This window comes from Salvelinus sp. IW2-2015, linkage group LG20 (assembly GCF_002910315.2).
Source record: "Salvelinus sp. IW2-2015 linkage group LG20, ASM291031v2, whole genome shotgun sequence".
Taxonomy (NCBI): domain Eukaryota; kingdom Metazoa; phylum Chordata; class Actinopteri; order Salmoniformes; family Salmonidae; genus Salvelinus; species Salvelinus sp. IW2-2015.
Window position 1 is genome coordinate 7,816,150 of NC_036860.1, and position 23,773 is coordinate 7,839,922.

Here is a 23,773-nt window from a genome sequence, read left to right on the forward strand (position 1 = left end):
ACCTCGCCTAGAGTTTTATCCTCTCATAAAATATTCCCCCGAGCTGCCCGCTGTGCACGGAGCCCCCACAACAAGTTGCCAGGGGCGTTGGAGCATAAGCTCTGACCAGCCTGCGAATGATAAAGCGTGTGGGCTGTGAGGGAGGGGATTCACCGTCTTCTACCCAACCGCCCCGCCCCCCCCCCGCCTGGTTTATTTCAATAAATAAATAAAAGCTTGACGGCGAGAATTCAGTTAAGATATATTTCTGTGATTGCTGTTTGGAAGAGGGCAGTGGGGCTCGGTAGATTACCTTATTGGCAGGGCACTTGATGATTGCAAGAAGGTGTTTATTCCTGCAAGAGAATCACTGACAAAGAATGAGTATCACCGGCTTTGCAATTTTATTTGTTTTTTTTAATGGCAGCTGTTTCATGATTTAGCGCTGAAAACAGTACAAGAAAGGTGATTAACTTATCATGTTCTTAAAGAAACATGCCGGTACTTGGGCCTATTGAGTAGTCGACCAAATGCTCCAGTACAGTAACGTTTGAGAGGGCGATGACTCCAAATAATTTTTGACTTTGATTACTAACTTAATCTCCCTTCTTAGGCATGATGGCTTTATCATGTTCTGAACTCTCAATTCAGTGAAGATTCAAAATGTCTACCAATGTTGCCATAGTTGCGTGTTTGTTCACACCTGCTATTATGTAGCCTTGGCAGAATGCCCCATAGTTACTGAGATATTCTGGCATCCAGAATACAGTGCATGTTGCATTTCACCTCCTGGTATTACTTGGCACACCTCGGCACCATCCTGGTTCTACACTGTGTGTGCTGAAGCCGACTTTTCTACCGTTGTCAAGCCAATGCCGTACAGTCTGGCATCATGACAATGAACAAACACAGAGACAAAGTTGGCTAAAAGCACAGGCAGACAGGGGCAGCAGGCAAAGGCTACCTCGCCACTTTGTCGTTCATGTAACCTAGGCTATCCACCCCATTTGGTTATCAACAGAGGCCTCTAGGGGAATCTTATGGGCTTGCCATACTAATGTCTTGTTTTCATCCTCATGCCGTTGGAGGCCTTTGTTTGTGGCGGAGGGATAGTGGTAAGATTAGGCCTCATGTATCTAATGTCAGAGAGTGGCCCATGTTGGCTTCTAGGCGTTAGTTTTGGCATTTGCCATGTAGATTTGGCCTAACAAATTTGTCGTGAATACAGTATGTTGTACCTGTACCTTTTGAAAGCAAAGCAAGCAGCTGGCCATAGCAAGGACATGAACGTAGTATAGCAGTATATCCTTTTTCATTTTGTAGATGCCCTCAGTGCATTGTTTTTGCTTTATGTTGTCAAAAGTCAGGGGAAACAGTTGGAGCTGGTTTTTAATGAGTTCAGCCCGCGGATGTTGGACCAACTGCCAGTACAGTATGTGCGTTCATTCAACATGTCCTTTGAGAAATGTTAATGTCAGGTATTTTCAGGGTGTATAAGGGATATAGGCTACATTAAAAAGGCTAAAACCCCCAGATACTAGTATCACCAAACCTAGTTCTTCTGAAATGCATACACTAGCACCTCCCTCTGTTAACAGCCCTGCTAATAGTAATATCTAAATTCTGTCATGTTTTTATCTTATTATTATTATTATTATTATTGTTTTTTTTTAACTGTCGGGACAGCTGGCATCTTGTTTGACCCTTCAAATGCTCACTGGCTCACTGGCTGACTTGCTGTAGTCAAATCTAGGTCAGGTTCACGATCTAACCCAGCCAGTCATCATCACGTCTGTCTGTCTGAGCACTGCTCCCCTTAGTTCCTATATGTTCCCTTTGATTGAGAATGCACAAACCTGAGATGTGTTGTTACTGAACATGATGGGGGAACCAGTGTTCCACTCCAGGCAGTTTCCTCTTTCCCTGCTCTCGGCAAACATGGCTCCTCTTTTAAGCGAGGGGAAAGGGTGTGGGGAGGGAGGTAGGATTGTGGGAAGGAGTTTGTAGGTGGCGGGGGGTGAATATCAGCTGCTGTTTACCCTGCAGTGCATCAGGCTTAGCTCAAGCGGCATGCTGGGTATTCCCCACTAGCACTGTCTCTCTCTCTCACACACACACACACACACACACACACACATACAAGCAGGCCCCCGCTGCACAGAGCAAAGGAATCTGGCAGCCAGCAAGGCACAGCTATCACCCAGCCAGGCCTTCCAGAAGCTTCCCAAAAAAATCCCCAAATGTGAAAGACTGTGGTGTGGTGCTTTGTTTTAGGGGGAAGAGTTAAGCTAAGGAGGGCTATCCAAACAAGAAGTTACATCACAGAAATGCTCCAATCAACGAAGGATCATGTAATCAGAGGAGCTCTTTGTGCTTCATATCAGTTTAATAGCGTAAATCTTAAGCATGTCTTCTTGCTTCAGAAAATAGGCTATATATATACAAAAAATGTATCAAACAAGTCTGTTGGAATAGAAAACACCCTCAAGACCCTCAATAATACTTTTGCATCGCTGCCTGCAGACTTCACAGGGTCAGTGTAAGTGACTCTGCTTAATAAGAAACAAACTGATTCGAGGGCAGTCTGTTAGATCACGGCTGGTCAGGTCCTCTAGCCAGAGGCAAGCGTCTGACCCACTACATCCCAGAGGGGTGAGTGGCAGATATGGATCTCAGTCCTTGGTGTTGAGGCACAGTGTACCCTTGAGAAATAGGCCACTGGTTTCTCCTGTACCAGCTATAGTAGCTCATACAGTTGAAGGGTTGAAAAGTCACGAGGCTGAGAGAGATGGTTCAGAATGAATGGTGTGGGATTGAAGTGCAGCTGATAATACTGGTTCTTGGGACTATATAAGGGCTTCTCTTATGTTTGACCCTCTCTCTCTCTGTCTCTCCACAGCAAACTCCAGCACTCCAGGCCCCAAAGTGCCTTCTCTCCGGTGGCCTTCGGTCCTGCCTTCACCGGTAATTGTGTGTACTTGAGTGTTTGTGTGCTTCTGTTTCTGAATGTGTCTTTAGCTTTATGTCGATGTATATGGGTCGGTAATGGGCGCTTGTGCTCGGGAGAGTGTGTGAGTCACATACGCATGTACACTTCTGTGCTGTATAGGATCTCTTGCTCCCCCTCCTCCTCTGTTTCTCATTTCCTGTCCCTGGATCTCTCCCTCCAGGTGAGACTGTGTCCCTGGTAGACGTGGATATTTCTCGTAGAGGGGTGAACTCTCTGCACCCCCCGACACCTCCGCCTCCGCCCAGACGAAGCCTCAGTCTGCTGGGTACTTTCCTCTCTTTCTTGCTTACACTTCCATGGCGGTTCTTCCGTCACGTCACCCTCTTCTCCATATGCTACCCTGCTGCTACCCTTTTCACTTTCTTTTTTTTCTGGGCTTTTCTCCTTTTCCGCAAAAAACATTGACGCAAATACAAAAGTACATTGAGGATTTGTGGAAGGGCCAGACGTTTAAAAAAAATATATATATATCTTGGCGGGTTAGAAAAGGTGGTCAGGAGTTAAACGTGGTTCGTTTCTCCAATCTCAATAGCAGTAGTTGCTGCCTCAATGTTTTATAGATGGCATGTGTGTAACGCTTCACTGTGTAAACCAATTTCAGAAACTCAATAGTCATATACGTGTTAGGACAGACACGAACACATTTATGGTTCGATGCCACTTGGATTTGCAGTACAACAGTGACTCATTGGCTTTCTGTGACTTCAAATGCATTCGGCCTTGTGACTTACGGTACAGGAGCAGAATTGCGGAACCGTATTTGATTTGGTTGAAGAAGCTCTCTCTCTCTCTCTGTCTATCTCTGTGTGTGTGTGTTACTCCTAGCTTTCCTGTCTGCATTGCAACTGTCATCTTTCTGTTGGCTGTTGGCCTCAGACGAGGTGTGGTTTCTTCTTTAAGACCGTGTTCTCGTAGGTTAGCACTAATTAGCACGAGTAATGTGGTCGATGCCAAGGCTGAGACCGTCATCAGACTGAAGATACACTCAAGTCCCGATGTAGTCAGGATCAGACAACGGTATGGAGAGCACTTGCGTCGCTGAGGTGCAGGTCGTTTTTGTATGACTAAAGGTCCCACATTTTCCTATTGGCCTACTTCATACCTATGCCTCTAGCTACTAAAGCCATTCTGGTTCCTCTGACCTGGGCATCCGGCCACACTTCCTCGACACACGACAATCATTAGGGGCTTAACATCCAGGTTGTGATAGAGGTTTTGTCCATTTAATGTAGGATGACGATACTGGAGGTCCAGCAACATTTGAGGACAAATGAGACTAAGGGAATGGGGTTACAGATGGGTATTTGCTCAATGCCTTGTTATGCCAACGGCTGTCCAACTTGGCGATCTGTCACTGCTTCCTTCATATGCTCTGACTGGTGTCATTGTCGCTCTGTGGCTTGATTGTATCATCACTGTGTGTCGGGATCCCACTTCTGACACCAGCAGTGCCCAGTTTGGATGTGAGACAAACAATGAATATCCATTCCTGTGGTTCTTTTGAGGCAAAATGTTAGCTATGTAATGTTACCCCCAACAGTCCTTTATCTTTATAGTGTGACATTCAGCCATCAGTATGATCAACTTAAAAGGAAGCCAGAGGAAGCCCACATTGTCATTTGAGCTCTGTAAAGTTCAGGGTGGTGGTGGGCCGCAGCCCGGGCCTTTCCTAGAGAGTGGCGTGGGGGCCTCCGTGCAGTCACTGCCCCTGCGGCCGCTTCATCCCTCCCGTGCCTTCATCCAGCATAGCCTCAGCCTCAATGGTCAGAGCAAAGCCGGGGCAAGACGGATCAAGGGGGCTTACCAGTGGGGCACAGAGAGAGACCCATAAAGACATAGGCTGGAGAATTGAAAAATCATAGGAAACGTTTTAGAAGGGTACACGGTCCATTTTACTGTGACATATCGTTCTCATTTCAGTTGGTAGGCTGTTAAATCAACTCGACAGATGATGGCCAGTTGTCTCAAGTAATGAAGGGGTTAAAAATAAGTTGCATTGATTCCACCAGCAGTTCATTTGAACTACTATTGTTGGTGCAAAGCCAGTATTGTTTCTGGACACTTTTAATGAGTTTGGTAAACAGATATTCTGATACGGTAGGGTTAATGTTTGGGCTATTATTGCTTTCCCTAACATGGTTTCTTCTTCCTCCTCCTGTAACCATTTGCATATGCACATACAGACTACTAGCATTGTTATTTTGTTATCTACTGAGCTACGCTATATAGTCAGAAATTATAGTGTGTAGTTAGAGCTGACGCGTTTCCGTATTCTTCGCAATTCCGTGTTCTGACACAGAATCATACGTCCTTCTACAATGATATCTGAACATTGTGGAACATTGTGAAACATTGCAACCTCCTGAATAAGCCCCTGCAGGTTTCCCAGACCATTTCTCTTGCTTTAATAGGGTCGGCTCAAAGAAAGGCCTTGGCAAAGTGGTGTGATCAGAGACAGCAGGGAAGGAAAAGGAACATGGGGATCCCTAATGAAGAACGAGATTTAGAAAGAGGCAGATAATGATACTCATTATCATTTCAGGAAAAGGACAGCATTGATGACCATCTCTGGAAAATGGCGAAATTATAGTTTAATCGTAGATGTCACATTGTGCACACGGGACGTATGATTGTGCCCAGTTAAGCCGGGTCAATTTGCATGTTAAAACATGTCTGGTTGAATGATTTGGTGATTATATTCAGACAGACTGGTGAGATTGTCAGAGACCGAGGCAGATGAAGTGACTGTATCCATTTGATGGCCGTCTGTACCCGAAATAGATATTAACTTATAGGCTACTCCAGTACATGCATGATACAGACGTATTCATTATATTATCACACACGTGTCATTACACACAATATTTTAACCTAAAACGGAGGTTCCGTTTTTTTTGTTAGATCACATAGTCAGGACAATGGCGCACAAGTGCTTTCTCTGAGGTACACACTTGCTCATGCTTCTTTTAAGCAGGGTGAATTTATGGCTAACTTGGCAACAATTTCTGGAAATACCATGCGTTTCTACTGCCGATTTTACAGAATGTTCTCCTAGCCACAATTGCGAGTGAATGATGAACCCTGGATCTGAGTGTGTGTATGGCCCTGTGTTTCAGATACGTTCCTGCGGGGCCTCCCCCGGCCCATTCCGCTGCCTGCCGGCGGCCAGAACCCGTCTCGGGTGGACCAGCGCCCCATGCTGTGTCCACTGAGCCGCCCCGATGCCAGCAGCTTTGCCACCAGCCTCCGAGAACTGGAAAAAGTAAGACATGTCACGTGTACATGGGCACATTGACATTCTTACAGACACAGTGCTAGACTCAGACATAGTCAATGTTCCATTAAGCTCCCCCGGGACTGCCGCACATGAGAAATATCAGCCTGCGCAGAGAAGCACGAGATTGAACTTGAATTGCCAATATTAGCCACTTTCCATTCAACATACCGAAACAAAACGAAGTATGCAAGAGATTTTCTTGTAGGCAGAACAAACCGGAGAAGGATTCTATTGCATTAACAGGCACGACTCAGCCTGAACTCTGCAGACCAGTGCGGCAAAACAAATCAGAGCTGCAGTATCCTGATGTGCAAATAGACCATTGCCTTATATGGATCTGTGTCATTCACTTTGAACTGGACTGTGTTTACAGCATGAGTTGTCGCGAGTAGATGCGCTTGTTTTGCGATCAAAGCAAGAGCTGCATGTAGCCACGTGTGCACATTTGTTCATATTATTTGATAGTGAGTTATTAGCCCAGTTATAGCTATTTTCTAGTCAACAACGGAGGAGTGGTTGCTTCCTACAAGAGCACAAAACGTGAATTTCTAGTAAAGAACATTTTTCTGTCTTAAAGCGGCAGTGTTGTATTTTGAGACGGGCTTGAATAAGCCAAGTAGGCAAAGGGTAGCATAATTTGTCTGATTCTCTAATAATGGTATGGGAGTAATAATGAACTTTATTTTGTAAAGTGGTTTCTTGCATTAAACAACTCATTTTCAGTCACCTTGTCTGAAGGACAAGTGGATAAACGGGTTAATGCCAAGCCCTGCATTTTTCCCCAAAAGTCTCACGGAATGAAGGTCTACATTGAACACCACACATTGGCTACTACTGTAGGCTGCTGTTTCCATGTTAAAATGTAATGGGACGGATTTACTCCATTGTTTTTATGGAAGGCCACTCTGATAGAATTTGATCATAAGGTAGGCCTATCTTAAAATGGTTACAGCCTCAGTGTTCACATTACACGCGTGCCAGAAGTTCAAGTTTGCGCTCAGCAGACCTAAAAATGTGTTCAGTGCCCAAAACAATAAGAGGGAACATTGAACAAGGTGCTAGGTTCAGACACGGTGCTAGGTTCAGACACGGTGCTAGGATATCAAATGTATTTATAAAGCCCTTTTTCCATCAGCAGAAACCAAGCCTAAAACCCTAAACAGCAAGCAATGCAGATGTAGAAGCACTGAAAAGCTATGAAAAACTCCCTAGAAAGGCAGGAACCTAGGAAGAAACCTGGAGAGGAACCGGGCTCTGAGGAGTGACCAGTCCTCTTCTGGCTGTGCCGGGTGGAGATTAGAAACCTAGAGAGGAACCAGGCTCTGAGGGGTGGCCAGTCCTCTTCTGGCTGTGCCGGGTGAAGATTATAAGAATACATGGCCATTAAGGCCAGATCGTTCTTCAAGATGTTCAAATGTTCATAGATGACCAGCAGGGTCAAATACTAATCAGTGGTTGTAGAGGGTGCAACAGGTCAGCACCTCAGGAGTAAATGTCAATTGGCTTTTCATAGCTGAGCATTCAGAGGTCGACACAGCAGTGTGGTAGAGAGGGGGGAGAGAGAGGGTTGAAAACAGCAGGTCCGGGACCAAGTAGCACGTCCGGTGAACAGGTCAGGGTTCTATAGCCGCAGGCATAACAGTTGGAACTGAAGCAGAAGCACGACAAGGTAGCACGTCTGGTGAACAGGTCAGGGTTCCATAGCCACAGGCAAAACGGCAGAAACTGGATCAGCAGCATGACCAGGTGGACTGGGGACAGCCAGGAGTCATCAGGCCAGGTACTCCTGAGGCAAGGTCCTAGGGCAAGGTCCTCTGAGAGAATTAGAGAGAGATGGGAGAATTAGAGGGAGCATACTTAAATTTACACAGGACACCAGATAAGACAGGAGAAATACACCAGAAGGACAGATTGACCCTAGCCCCCCCGGCACATAGACTATTGCAGCATAGATACTGGAGGCTGAGACGGTGGGCCGGGGACACTGTGGCCCGTCCGACGATACCCGCAGACAGGGTCAACCAGGCAGGATATAACCCCACCCACTTTGCCAAAGCACAGCCCCCACACCACTAGAGGGATATCAACAGACCACCAACTTACTACCCTGAGACAAGGCCGAGTATAGACACAGAGACACAGTGCTAGGCACCGACACAGAGGAGTGTTCCTAAGTTCACTCTGAAGTGCCAGAGTGCGCGCTGGGCGTTTGTAAATTCAGAGCGTTGTCAGATTGTCCGTTGGTAAATTCAGAACGCTCAGAGTGCACACTGGACTCCCTGGCCGAGGAGTAAGGTTGATCCGAGAGTTCTGACCTCACAACGGCAGTCGAGCACTAGCCTGCTAGCTACTTCCAGACACAAATGAGAGAACACCTCATTCTGACCACTTTACTCGCCCTAGCAGAGCTGGTTAGGCAGTTTTCATGTTATCCAGAGCGTTGGTGGCTGATGCTGGCAACAATTTAATTAGTTTTTTTTGCCGATGTTTACTGATGTAAATTCATCAGTTATTCTGCGCTCAGACGAGAGTGCTCTTTAGTCAGAGTAGATAGCCAGAGTGAATGTACGAACGTGCCCAGAGCTAGGTTCAGTTAGACAAGACTAAGAGGATGACAAACACATCCCAGAACACAGGCAAATACGTCAAACACTACTTGTCTTTAGATGTGCGTTGCGTGTGTATTTGATGTGAATTTGTCTGCATCTGTGTGATCATAGTGTGGCTGGTACTGGGGTCCTATGAACTGGGAGGATGCGGAGATGAAGCTGAAGGCCAAGCCAGACGGCGCGTTCCTGGTGAGGGACAGCTCTGACCCCCGGTACATCCTCAGCCTCAGCTTCCGCTCCCAGGGAGTGACCCACCACACACGCATGGAGCACTACAGAGGTGAGTTACACACACACACACACACACACACACACACACACACACACACACACACACACAAGCAGGTATGCACATACACACACACGCTACATGTACTCTACGTTAGGGCTGGTCCAATCTGGCTGTACTCGTAATCGTATCCGGAAATTGACAGTTGATTGTCGAATCGGATGATACTCGTGATCAGAAGACGTGGAAGTGTTTAATATGCCTAAGTAGATGTTGGCAAAGTGCCCATCTCCCTGCATGTTTATAGACCAAACTAGCTGCAGATAAGGAGCAGCGCGCGGGGGGGGGTGTCTGTCTGTTTCTGTATGCGACGGCCAGACGAGTTTGCTGTCACTGTCAGAATGCGCATCAGCGTTACATATTTTCCCCCTACCCTAGCCCCGCTTGTTAGATACTATGCACGTTGATAGCAGGCTAACAGGAGGCAGTAGCAATCGAAATGATCAGACTGAAACATGCGGGGAGAAGTGATTGGGTGTAATGATGAAGTGAAGCGGATGGACGGAGAAATACAGCTTCACTCTATCCAATCAGAGAAGCAGGACCAACGTACTGCCCGCCCTTCTCTTTACAGACGGGCAAACTAATCAGTTGAGTTACTTAGACCACGTAGCACCTTGCACTTTATTAAAAGATCCCCGATGGCACCCCAAAAAGTTTTTTTTCTTCCATTCACTGATAATAAAAAAAAATCACAATCCTATCAGAACAATTGCCCATATCTGTTACGATCCTGTTTTGTCAGACTACTCTGCACGCCCCTACTCTACATGCACTCTCATGCAGCACTTTTTACTAAATATGTAAGCCATGTACACACACATTTTGGATGGTTTCATGTTGTCTTCATTTTGGATGGTTTCATGTTGTCTACATTTTGGATGGTTTCATGTTGTCTACATTTTGGATGGTTTCATGTTGTCTACATTTTGGATGGTTTCATGTTTCATACATTTGGATGGTTTCATGTTGTCTACATTTGGATTGGTTTCATGTCTACATTTTGGTCTTGGTTTCATGTCTACATTTTGGATGGTTTCATGTCTACATTTTGGATGGTTTCATGTCTACCATTTTGGATGGTTCATGTTGTCTTACATTTTGGATGGTTTCATGTTGTCTACATTTTGGATGGTTTCATTGTCTACATTTTGGATGGTTTCATGTTGTCTACATTTTGGATGGTTTCATGTTGTCTACATTTTGGATGGTTTCATGTTGTCTACATTTTGGATGGTTTCATGTTGTCTACATTTTGGATGGTTTCATGTTGTCTACATTTTGGATGGTTTTCATGTTGTCTACATTTTGATGGTTCATGTTGTCACATTTTGGATGGTTTTTATTTTTTTTTTTTCATGTTGTCTACATTTTGGATGGTTTCATGTTGTCTACATTTTGGATGGTTTCATGTTGTCTACATTTTGGATGGTTTCATGTTGTCTACATTGATGTTTTGTGCAATTTGGAGTTTCAGTTGTCTACATTTTGGATGGTTTCATGTTGTCTACATTTTGATGGTTCATGTTGATCTACATTTTGGATGGTTTCATGTTGTCTACATTTTGGATGGTTTCATGTTGTCTACAGTTTTGGATGGTTTCATGTTGTCTACATTTTGGATGTTTTCATGTTGTTCTACATTTTGGATGGTTTCAAGTTGTCTACCATTTGGATGTTTCAGTTGTTCTACATTTTGGATGGTTTTCATGTTGTCTACATTTTGGATTGGTTTCATGTTGTCTACATTTGGATGAGTTTATGTTGTCTACATTTGCATGGTTTTTTTTTTCATGTTGTCTACATCTTTGGATGGTTTCATGTTGTCTACATTTTGGATGGTTTCATGTTGTCTACATTTTGGATGGTTTCATGTTGTCTACATTTTGGATGGTTTCGCGTTGTCTACATTTTGGATGGTTTCGCGTTGTCTACATTTTGGATGGTTTCGCGTTGTCTACATTTTGGATGGTTTCGCGTCGTGTCTTGCCATTGGATGGTGTCGCGTCGTGTCTTGCCATTGGATGGTGTCGCGTCGTGTCTTGCCATTGGATGGTGTCGCGTCGTGTCTTGCCATTGGATGGTGTCGTCTTGCCGTTGTGCTAACTACTGTCTTTACGGTGTCTTATTGATTGGTCTTTTTCTCTCTTTGTTCACAGGAACCTTCAGCCTCTGGTGTCACCCAAAGTTTGAGGACCGCTGTCATTCTGTGGTGGAGTTTATCGAACGGGCCATCATGCACTCCAAGAACGGAAAATTCCTCTACTTCCTGCGCTCACGGGTCCCAGGTAAGAACCTACCAATCAGAGTGGGACACATCTAAATGACAGCTCTGTCACTGTATATGGATCTGAATCATAGGTTACATACAGCACCATTTTAAAGTTGCTATTACTAACACCTATTTAGCACTGGGTTGTCATAATTATTTAGGGCTTAGGTTTGTTTTGACTTTACTATATTTTTGCAATTAGTGTTGTATTTGTATATGGTGGAGAATGTAGTTCACTATCTAGGGTAGAATTTAGTATGCTTATGATGTGTGTTCCTGCCAATGATGCACATTAATATGTGTATGACTATGGTTCCTCCTCCAGGCCTCCCCCCGACCCCGGTCCAGCTACTGTACCCAGTGTCCCGCTTCAGCAGTGTCAAGTCCCTGCAGCACCTCTGTCGCTTCTGCATTCGCCAGCTGGTCCGTATAGACCACATCCAGGAGCTCCCCCTGCCCACGTACGTAGAAACACAACGCATAGATCTGCCCACATTATAGAAACAAAATATAGACCACATTCAAGAGCTCCGGCTGCACATGTACATGCACTGCCCTGCCTATATAGACCAGTGGCCCATGATATAGTGCCCTCTAGTGTACAAAATAAGTGAAACATCCGAAGGCAGATAAGATATTGGGATTTGTGTGCAATGGTGGGAGTGTTTAAGATATTCACATAATGGAAGATTTTGATAGTGTGTATTGGGATGGTTATATTTTCTATCCGTTAACACACACAGGCAGAAAGTTTTGTATTGGAAGGGCTTGTATAAAATGTACCCCGTCTCTTCCCGTAGGCCCCTCATAGTCTACCTGCGAAAGTTCTACTACTACGATCCTGAGGAGGAGATGTACATGTCAATCAAGGAGATGGGGCGGGACATGACCACCCAACTGGCGACTGGCCAGCCGGAGTCGCAAACGTAGCATTTGGAAGATCATTGGATCAAGTGAGTGATGGACGCTTGGGCCACCAATTGAGCAGTGTTGTGAAATACGTTTATACTGAAATACTGTACTCGGTACATTATACAATTGACTTTTCCATATATTTTCAATGAAAACATTGTGGTGTGTATTGTTTAGTGTGGCCACTGGTCAGTGCATATGATGTCCTTATCCTTTGTTGTTGCAGGTTTTTTTTATACACGTGAACAGCTTACCTGAAGACTGATGGTGACTGTGCTTGGGGACAGTCTCGCTCAAACCCTCTTGTGCCAGACTGTGCACTAATCAGCGCTCTTGGTTGACTCGGTATCCGGATGTCTGGGGCAGGGTTTTGGATGATCCTCCCTTTTTGATTGGCCCACAGAAACTGAAGGAGGGGCAGGGGATGAGGAAACTGCACCCACCCGGCCAGTGAGGAAGATATCTGACCGCGGGGCTGAGAGTCGAAGTTGAGAGTCGAAGTATATGGAACCAAATCACTTTTGGAAAACGATGCACTCGTTCTTTTTTTGTACCCCTGCTCTGAAAAGGTCTGGGAAAAGGGACAGCTGGTTGTTTGGACCAGAGCATAAAAAGTTGTCTATTGTATGTCAGCCAAGGAGGAGAAACTGTACCCACCTTTCTGATGCGATGCATTCTCAACTACAGAGAAATAAAAATTTTCCTCTTGAGATATTTGGTTGCCACTGGTTTGATCGGCACTGTTTTTGAATTGACTCCCTGACGTGTGTGTGTGTGTGTGTGTGTAAATACTGTGTGTTGGCGTTAACTCTGGTTATTCACCAACAGCTATTTGGTGGCGTAACATCACTGGAAGGTATCGTGGTTGGCTCTCAACTCTGGAATCCAACTGGAATTCTCTTGCTATACTGTCATTGAGCAAATGCGTTACCAGGACAAATTATAATAAAACTTGATGGAATTTAAAACATGAGAAAAGCGCCTTACTTTAATGTCTATGGCCGAGATTCAATCCAAGGCGACCAACAGAAAAGGCATATTGTTGGCTGTTCAGTGCGCTGCTCTATAACGCACTTTGGATTGAGTATTGACCTGTCTGTGTGCTTGTGATTGTCTCTCCAACCAAACACACCCTACCACAGCACTACATTTTTCTTCTTCACTACAGTCATGTTGGTAAGTAGACACTAGTTGGCGCCAGAACCTTGAGGAGGACCAAATTATACCATCCTGCAGTCTACACTCCCAGCTCCTCCCCACACACCCCACAGTAGCTAACAATATTAGGGTGGTTGCAGCATCTCATTTACATCTCATCAGGATCTCCCCCGTGTCGAGGCCTACAAGGGCCTTCGGTAAGACTGGTTGGGAACAATGGCATATGAAGAGGTATACAAACCATATCCGTATGTTCTATATGATAAACCTTTACAACTTATTGAGATATACCTGGTATAAGTTAGAGGTAGCCAACCTTTATTTTGTAGATATTTTCAAGGTTATATTTTAGTGGTTGGTCTCTGTGTGTGCGTGGTGTGTAGGCACTATATGCATGTGTGTATGTGCTCTTTTGCTCCCCCATGTCCCTCTGATAAACTTTAATTCTCTGGCAATATCACCGCAGGGGAACAGTATGCTGATGTGTAAATTGACAAAGCAGTGAGGGTGGGCAGGTGTGCATGTATTTATTGTTGGTGTGTGTATGTGTGCACTGAATTCGTCAATGTAGCTACCTGGTGGAGTGTGTACTCATACAGTATGCATGTCCTTTATGTAGGCTAGTGTGTGAGATGCAGCACGTAAATAGAAGACTTGACTAAAATAGTAGTTGATGGTTCGGGTGTGTGCAATGACTTTGTGTGAGGAGGACATTCGTTAATGCAATAAGGCCCGAGCTGCGGAGTGAGAGAGAGGAGGGGCCAGAATTTGAATGGAGCTTTATGCGGGATCAGCAGCACCAGTGGAGGCTGCCGAGGGGAGGACGGCTCATAATAATGGCTGGAATGGAGTAAATGGAATGGTATGAAGAACATATTCCAGCCATTACACTACACTCATTATTATGAGCCGTCCTCCCCTCGGCATCCTCCACCGGTGCACATGCAGCTAAGTGCTAGACAGCGAGGCGGGTATTAGCGGCCCAGGAAATGCCTGTAGGATAGATAGGACTGTTGAAAATGGATGTTTTAGAGATTCACAACACATCATGGTACTGTGAGAAAACATCTGACTACCATCGAGAAGCAAGCATTTGTCAAAAGATCATGTGCATTTATCAATGTACTTAGTTATTGTATAATGGCCTTGGGCATACGAATATCTGCTGATGGTCATGTGGATGCAGCGTTGATGCATGTCTAAAGACAATTGAAGTTTCTATGTTTAGCTAAACTATGCAACCAAGTGAGGGCATCGGAGTCATATGTAGAGATACTTGCTAACATCAGACATTCCATAAAGCAGGGGTAGGCAACTACGTTCAGGTGCAGGCCGATGATTATTATTTTTTTCGGACTGGATATAGGTGGGTCCGGAATATATTTATAATATTTTGTACACTGCAAATTGACCCGGTACCAAAAAAGAGATTGTATTTGAAAAGAAAACTAAATTCATACCTTGATTACATTGAGACCATCACATATGCCCCTTTTTTATTCATGGGAATACTTTTTATATGAATTCCTGGGCCCAGATTCACAAAACACTTCTTACGCAAAAACTTAAGAAGCTGCTCAATAAAAGAAAAAAGACGTTCATATTGCTCAACAATATCTTAAGATTGAATGATTTTCTTAGGAAGTCCTCAAATATCTTCTTACGAATTTAGCTCGCTATCTAGCTAGCAATGGCAATCGTGTTAGCATATTTCCTACTGAGATTACTGTTCTAAATGTTCTTGTGTTTAAAATAATCAATACTGAAACTTTCAGATGAAGTTTGTGAGTGAATTAAACATGTTCAATAGCTTTCAAGAGTTTATTCTTTCACTGCCCTGAGTTCAAGACAAGGGTTTAGCTATCTTGGGATTAAGAACAAATCCCCAAACTTTATTTTTAGGATTTTATTTCTTCTTAACTTTTTGCTTAAGGAGAAACATAAGAAATAGTGCAAAGCGTCAATACAGGGCTAAGATTGAATCATACTACACCGGCTCCGACGCTCATCGGATGTGGCAGGGCATGCAAACTATTACAGACTACAAAGGGAAGCACAACCGCGAGCTGCCCAGTGACACGAGCCTACCAGACGAGCTAAATCACTTCTATGCTCGCTTCGAGGCATAACAACACTGAGGCAGGCATGAGAGACATCAGCTGTTCCGGACACTTGTTGATCACGCTCTCCGTAGCCGACGTGAGTTAGACCTTTAACAGGTCAACATTCACAAGCTGCGGGGCCAGATCGATTACCAGGACGTGTGCTCCGGCATGTGCTGACCAACTGGCAGGTGTCTTCACTGACATTTTTCAACATGTCCTGATATTGAGTCTGTAACCAACATGCTTCAAGCAAGACCACCAATAGTCCCGTGTGCCCAAGAACACAAAGGCACACCTGCCAAATGACTACAGACCTCATGGAAACGTGCCATGAAGTGCTTTGAAGGCTGGTAATGGCTCACATCAACACCATTATAGCAGAACCCTAGACCCACTCCAATTTGCGTACCGCCCAACACAGATCCACAGATGATGCAATCTCTATTGCACTCCACACTGTCCCTTTCCCACCTGGACAAAAGGAACACCTATGTGAGAATGCTATTCATTGACTAAGCTCAGCGTTCGACATACCATAGTACCTCAAAGCTCATCACTAAGCTAAGGAAACCTGGGACTAAACACCTCCTCTGAAACTGGATCCTGGACTTGCCTGACGGGCCGCCCCAGGGTGGTGAGAGGTAGGTAGCAAACACTCTGCCACGCTGTGCCTCAACACTGGAGCTCCCAGGGGTGCGTGCTCAGTCCCTCCCTGCACTTCCCTGTTCCCCATGACTGCATGGCCAGGCACGACTTCAACCCATCATTAAGTTGCTGACAACACAACAGTGGTAGGCGTGATCAACGACAACGACGAGACAGCCTATAGGGATGAGGTCAGAGACCTGGCCGGGTGGTGCCAGAATAACAACCTATCCCTCAACGTCAAGACTAAGGAGATGATTGTGGACTACAGAAAAGGAGCACTGAGCACGTCCCCATTCTCATCGATGGGGCTGTAGTGGAGCAGGTTGAGAGCTTCAAATTCCTTGTGTCCACATCAAAAACAAACTAGAATGGTCCAAACATACAAGACAGTTGTGAAGAGGGCACGAACAAAGCCTAATTCCCCCTCAGGAAACTAAAAAGATTGGCATGGGCTGAGTCCTCAAAAGGTTCTACAGCTGCAACATCGAGATCATCCTGACCGGTGCATTACTGCCTGGTACGGCAATTGCTCGGCCTCCGACCACAAGGCACTTCAGAGGGTAGTGCGTACGCCCAGTACATCACTGGGGCAAAGCTGCCTGCCATCCAGGATCTCTACACCAGGCGGTGTCAGAGGGAAGGCCCTGAAAATTGTCAAAGACCCAGCCACCCCTAGTCATAGACTTGTCTCTCTACTACCGCATGGCAAGCGGTACTGGAGTGCAAGTCTAGGACCAAAAGGCTTCTCAACAGTTTTAACCCCCAATCCATAAGGACTCCTGAACGGTAACCAAATGGTTAACCGGACTGTATTGCATTGTGTGCCCCCCAACCCCTCTTTTAACGCTGCTGCTACTCTCTGTTTATCTTATGCATAGTCACTTTAACTATACATTCATGTACATTACTACTCTCAATTGGCCCGACAAAACCAGTGCTCCGCGACATTGACTAACCGGGCTATCTGTATTGTGTCCCACCCCCCGCCAACCCTCTTTTTTTACGCTACTGCGTACTCTCTGTTCATCATATATGCATAGTCACTTTAACCATACCCAATGTACATACTACCTCAAGACGTCTGACTAACCGGGTGTCCGTATATAGCCTTGCTACTCTTATTTTCAAATGTCTTGATTACTGTTGTTTTATTTCTTTACTTACCTACACACTCCGCACTATTGGTTCAAATCAAAAATCAATTTATATAGCCCTTCGTACATCAGCTTATATTCAAGTGCTGTACAGAAACCCAGCCTAAAAACCCCAAACAGCAAGCAATGCAGTGGTAGAAGACGGTGGCTAAGGAAAAAACTCCCTAGAAAGGCCAAAACCTAGAAAGAACCTAGAGAGCGAGCGCAGGCTATGAGGGGTGGCCAGTCCTCTTCGGCTGTGAGCGGTGGAGATTATACACGAACATGGCCAAGATGTTCAAATGTTCATAAATGACCAGCAGTGGTCAAAAATAATAATCACAGTAGTCGCATCGAGGGTGCAGCAAGTCAGCACTCAGGAAGTAAATGTCAGTTGGCTTTTCTAAGCCGATCATTAGAGATATCTCTACGGCTCTCCTGCTGTCTCTAGAGAGTTGCAAAACAGCAGGTCTGGGACAGGTAGAACGTCCGGGTAACAGTCAGGGTTCCATACCCGCAGGCAGAAACAGTTGAAACTGGAGCAGCAGCACGGCCAGGTGGACGGGAACAGCAGGAAGTCATCATGCCAGGTAGTCCTGAGGCAGGTCCTAGGGCCTCAGGTCCCCCGAGAGAGAGAAAGAAAGACTGATGGTCCCCACGGAGTTTAGCAAAGACAGACCGATACTCAATACATAGAATAAGAGATTTATCACGTACAGGAGAAGTACTGCTGACCCTACCCCCGACACCTTAAACTACTGCAGCAAAATAGCTGGAGGCTGACCGGAAGGGTCAGGGGTACAGGAGCGACAAAAAACAAAAGTTAAATGATAGGACCGCCCCATCCGATGATACCCCCTAACAGGCCAAACAGGACAGGATCATAACCCACCCACTTTGCCTCTAAAGCACAGCCCACCAAACCACTAGAGGATACCTTCAAATCACCAACTTTACCATCTGAAGACAGAGGCCGAGTATTAGCCCACAAAAGATCTCCGGCGTCACCCAAGGGGGGGGGGGCGCCAACCCAGACATGGAATATCGAGCGTCAGTGACTCAACCCATCTCAAGTGACCGCATCCCTCCTAGGACGGCCATGAACAAAAAAAAAGAGCACCAGTAAGCCAGTGACTCAGTCCCTTGTAATAGGCGTTAAAGCAGAGGAATCAGTGGAGAGAGGGGAACCGGACAGGCAGAGACAGCAAGGGCGGTTCGTTGCCTCCAGAGCCTTTTCGTTCACCCTTCACACTCCCTGGGCAGACTACACTCAATCATATGACCCACTGAAGGAGGATAAGTCTTCAGTATAAGAAACTGAATACGGTTAGAACAGCACCCGAGAATCTGCGTCTCTCACATGGGTAGGCAGACCATTCCATAAAAATGGAGATCTATAGGAGAAAGCCCTGCCTCCAGCTGTTTGCTTAGAAATTCTAGGGACAATTAGGAGGCCTGCGTCTTGTGACCGTAGCGTACGTGTAGGAATGTACGGCAGGACCAACTCGGAAAGATAGGTAGGAGCAAGCCCATGTAACGCTTTGTAGGTTACCAGTAAAACCTTGAAATCAGCCCTTGCCTTAACAGGAAGCCAGTGTAGGGAGGCTAGCACTGGAGTAATATGATCAAATTTTTTGGTTCTAGTCAGGATTCTAGCAGCCGTATTTAGCACTAACTGAAGTTGATTTAGTGCTTTATCCGGGTAGCTGGAAAGTAGAGCATTGCAGTAGTCTAACCTAGAAGTAACAAAAGCATGGTTACATTTTTCTGCATCATTTTTGGACAGAAAATGTCTGATTTTTGCAATGTTACGTAGATGGAAAAAAGCTGTCCTTGAAACAGTCTTGATATGTTCGTCAAAAGAGAGATCAGGGTCCAGAGTAACGCCGGGGTCCTTCACAGTTTTATTTGAGACGACTTTACAACCATCAAGATTAATTGTCAGATTCAACAGAAGATCTCTTTTGTTTCTTGGGACCTAGAACAAGCATCTCTGTTTTGTCCGAGTTTAAAAGTAGAAAGTTTTCAACCATCCACTTCGTTATGTCAGAAACACAGGCTTCTAGCGAGGGCAATTTTGTGGCTTCACCATGTTTCATTGAAATGTACAGCTGTGTGTCATCCGCATAGCAGTGAAAAGACATTATGTTTTCGAATGACATCCCCAAGAGGTAAAATATATAGTGAAAACAATAGCGGTCCTAAAACGTAACCTTGAGGAACACCGAAATGTACAGTTGATTTGTCAGAGGACAAACCATTCAGAGACAAACTTATCTTTCCGACAGATAAGATCGAAACCAGGCCAGAACTTGTCCGTGTAGACCAATTTGGTTTTCCAATCTCTCCAAAAGAACGTGGTGATCGATGGTATCAAAGGCAGCACTAAGGTCTAGTAGCACGAGGACAGATGCAGAGCCTCGGTCTGACGCCATTTAAAGGTCATTTACCACCTTCACAAGTGCAGTCTCAGAGCTATGATGGGGTCTAAAACCAGACTGAAGCATTTCGTATACATTGTTTGTCTTCAGGAAGGCAGTGAGTTGCTGCGCAACAGCTTTTTCAAAATGTTTTGAGAGGAATGGAAGATTCGATATAGGCCGATTTTAGTTTTTAAAAATATTTTCTGGGTCAAGGTTTGGCTTTTTCAAGAGAGGCTTAATTACTGCCACTTTTAGTGAGTTTGGTACACATCCGGTGGATAGAGAGCCGTTTATTATGTTCAACATAGGAGGGCCAGGCACATGAAGCAGCTCTTTAAGTAGTTTAGTTGGAATAGGGTCCAGTATGCAGCTTGAAGGTTTAGAGGCCATGATTATTTTCATCATTGTTTCAAGAGATATAGTACTAAAACACTTAAGTGTCTCTCTTGATCCTAGGTCCTGGCAGAGTTGTGCAGACTCAGGACAGCTGAGCTTTGGAGGAATACGCAGATTTAAAGAGGAGTCCGTAATTTGCTTTCTAATGATCATGATCTTTTCCTCAAAGAAGTTCATGAATTTATTACTGCTGAAGTGAAAGCCATCCTCACTTGGGGAATGCTGCTTTTTAGTTAGCTTTGCAACAGTATCAAAAAGAAGGTTAGAGCCTGTAAGTAAGCATTTCACTGTTGTATTCAGCACACGTGACAAATATACTTTGATTTGTAGAACGTTTCCAATAACCTTTTTGAGGAATAGGAACTTTGCTTAACTTTCTTCATAAGTCTATAGTTAAGGAAAAAATGTCATTTAAGAAGAATCTGGGCCCTGGTCTTCTGGAGAAAAATAAACGCTTGTTGCCGAACCCTGCCATAATGTATCTCACCAGAGCTCCACCTTAATGGCCAGGTGCAACTGACATCTCTATTGGAGGACCGTAACAGATGCACCTGTCTTGAGAAGTGCATCTCCTTTATCCTCCATCCATCCACTTTTAATCCTCCTCCTCTTCCTCCTTTTCAGTGTCTCCCCAGGCAGACGCAGAGGACATCTCCTTGAGTGGCCTCATAATAAGCTGAGTGGAGTGCTGCTGACGGACACCCCCCTCCCTTCCTTCCTCCCCCTCCTCCATCACTTCTTCCTCCTCCCCTCAGGCTCTACACCCCCCCCCCCCCCCCCCCCCCCACACACACACACACACACACATACACCAGGGCTGAATCACCAGGACCTGCTTCAGAGCGATGCCGTCTCCATCATACCAGACAGCTGTGCTTAAGTGTGTGCCTACCTCAGCCTGCCTCTCTCTCATTCTCTCTTGATTTTTCTCCTGTCCCTCTCTCTCTCTACCCCATCCCTCTCTCTTTCCTTTCTCTCTACCTTAGACACTCTCATCCACTCCTGCTTCTCTCTCTCCCTTCCCTCTCTCTTTCACCCCTCCCTCTCTACCCTCCCTCCCTCTCTCACTCTCCCCTCCCTCTCTCTCTCTCTCTCTCTCTCTTACCCACCCTCCTCCCTCTCTCTCTCGGCTGTCCTTGACGGTGCTCTGTGGCAAAGCAGAGCACTGTAGTGCTGGGTTGTGCAGGAGGAAGCAGGCAGCCAGCCTTTGCCCAGTGGATACATACTGTTCTGTCTCTTCCAACGCTGCTGCCGTTACCCGGGATACGCAGTCGGGCCTGCCGTGCTGCCAGGGGAGTCGAGGGCTAATGCCAGTCTGCCATGACGGCTGAGTGCCAACCTAAGGGGAACGCGTTTTAAAGGTGAGCTGCACTGCCTTTACCGCCCGGACTGTTTACCTTGTTGTCTCGATTTTAGATCTTGTTTTCTAGTCTTTTTCTCTCTCCGCCCTTCTCTGCTCTTATCTCTGTTTCTGCCTATCTCTTATCATCTCTGTCCTCTCTCCATCTCTCGCTCCTCTCTCTCTCCCTCTCCCTCTCTGAGCCTGCCAGCCCTATCCTCCGACAATGCTTTTTGTTGTTGGAAACAAACCCCCTCTTTTGGGAACAAGCTGTGCTTGCTTTGGGATGTGTTTGTCTCGTTTGGTGCGGTCATTTACGCCAAGCCATCCTCACCCTGACTGAATAGAGAGCTTATTAGATATTCAGCTGCATTGACCCATGTCGTTCTGTCTGGGTTGTTGTCAGGCTATTAAAGCTACTGTTCACTGTTTTCCTTCACTCCCCTCGTTTGATTTCTCCTGAGGTATATACCCTCCTGAAGTCTGTTGCAACATTTAGCAATCCTCTGAAAGTGAGATATTTTAACTCTAAAATGTAGGAGATTAATGTGTTCTATGCGTTTATTTTTCTTCTGGGTATCTGTTTCTTTCTAAATATCTGCCTCCATCTCTCTTTCCCTCTCCCCTCCTCCTTTTCTTTCTCTCTCTTTCTCCGTCTCTCCATCGTCCTCGTCCTTCTATCTCTCTCTCGCCGCCACGTGAGTGTCTGTCTTCCCCCAGGGTTGTTTGTGTTGTTCGTAACAAGTGAACACACAGATGGGACACGGCGTGTTCACACAGCCTAACGAGCAAGCCCCCTCTCATCATGTCCAGTGATAAAATACTGCAACTAATGGGGAACGACACACCGTCCTTATAAACCATAACACCCCATAGGACTGTGTCATTGCAGTCTGAAACATCTTCCTGTCCTAGTTTCCTTTCCTTCATGGGCACTGACCTGTGAGGACTCAATTGGTTAGAGAAATATAATGGAGTTATATCCTATTGTCTCACTTCTCTGTTATCATGGAAAGGTTACAAGGAAGTGAAGCAATGTAAACATAGGGAGCCAGCTTGGACTCAACATAAGGTAGTTTTGTAGTAGTTGTGGACAGTGTATCATGGTACATGAAGTTGTCGAGGACTGAGCTTTTGTAATAGGCCACGTTCCTCCAACTGTCTGGCCCCATGGCCATCACTCAACCCCTAAACCTGTCTCTGTCTGCAGGAAGTGATTAGGCCATATTTCCTGCCCCTCCCTTCATCCATCATCCCTACCTTCTCTGACACCGTTGACTCCTCCTCAAGTGGGTAACTGGTTGTACTGCTTTATCGAACCTCTGAGAAGCTGGCAGTTCTCATTATCGTTATAACACACAGTGTTAAAGTGTGTGTGTGTGTGTGTGTGTTCGTAAGGCCATTATCGTTGATATCTTCTGTCTTGTGATTTCTTTATCATCAAGGTTTAGTGTGTGTGTTCGCACTTAAACCCCGTTTGTCATATATATTGAGATCAGTCCCTGGAGGCAGACACAGTATATTGCCTCCACACTCATTCTCTCCTCTCCCTAGTTTTATGTCCCTGTAAGTGATCCATGGTGGGATGCTCAGTATTGGGACCAGGGTATGAACGTGTGCTGAGTGTGTGAGAGCATGTATCTCTATATATGTGTATGTGGCAATCTATGTCCTGTCCACACCTCATGCATGTTTTGCGAAGAGGCCACCCCATAGATTTGCTGGAATATGGGGTCATGAGAGGGAAGTGGGGGTTGGGTTTAGGCGTGTGCGCTGCCTAAATTGCATCCCCCAGAATCGACTGTTAGCCCCCCTCCTTTTCCACATACCATCAGAGTGGGGCAATGTCTGCCCAGCGAGACTCAATTCTGCTGCTAATACGATGAGATTCCCTCAGACATCCCGCCAGGGAGGGAAGGCAATGACATTATTATTCCCAAACAAACCACGCGACGTGATTAGTGAGAACCAAAATCAGTATAGTATATTTCACCTTTAAAGGTGGACTTCAGGATTTTGGCAAATAAGCATTTATTTCCTTCCCTAGAGTCAGATGCAGTTTGTATCCCTTTAAACCATCAGTACGGCACGTCCTACTATCCAATCATCTGTTGTCTGCACTGCTACGGCTCACTAGCTAGTTGGTTTATGGAGGATGTTGTTCTGCTCATCACTGTCTTTCTCCTCATCTCAGTCATCTGCTGCACTACACTACAGACAGCT

At 45.5% G+C, this 23,773-nt stretch overlaps 2 protein-coding genes across 2 annotated transcripts in view; both read left to right on the forward strand.

Annotated features, from left to right (window-relative positions):
• Positions 1-2,861: 2,861 nt before the first annotated feature.
• Positions 2,862-13,316, forward strand: LOC111981421 (suppressor of cytokine signaling 7; the record flags this gene model as incomplete). The annotated part of the gene is made up of 8 exons (XM_024012671.2): positions 2,862-2,943; positions 3,150-3,254; positions 6,106-6,251; positions 8,987-9,155; positions 11,324-11,452; positions 11,762-11,897; positions 12,237-12,389; positions 12,575-13,316. Coding segments are annotated over 7 exons (897 nt in total), but the record flags the coding sequence as incomplete, so codon positions are not given.
• Positions 13,317-21,089: 7,773 nt separating this feature from the next.
• Positions 21,090-23,773, forward strand: part of LOC111981423 (sterile alpha motif domain-containing protein 14) — a 32,290-nt gene continuing 29,606 nt past the window's right edge. Inside the window, 1 exon segment of the mRNA XM_070449172.1 lies at positions 21,090-21,572. The gene's annotated coding sequence lies outside the window, so the exon portion shown is untranslated.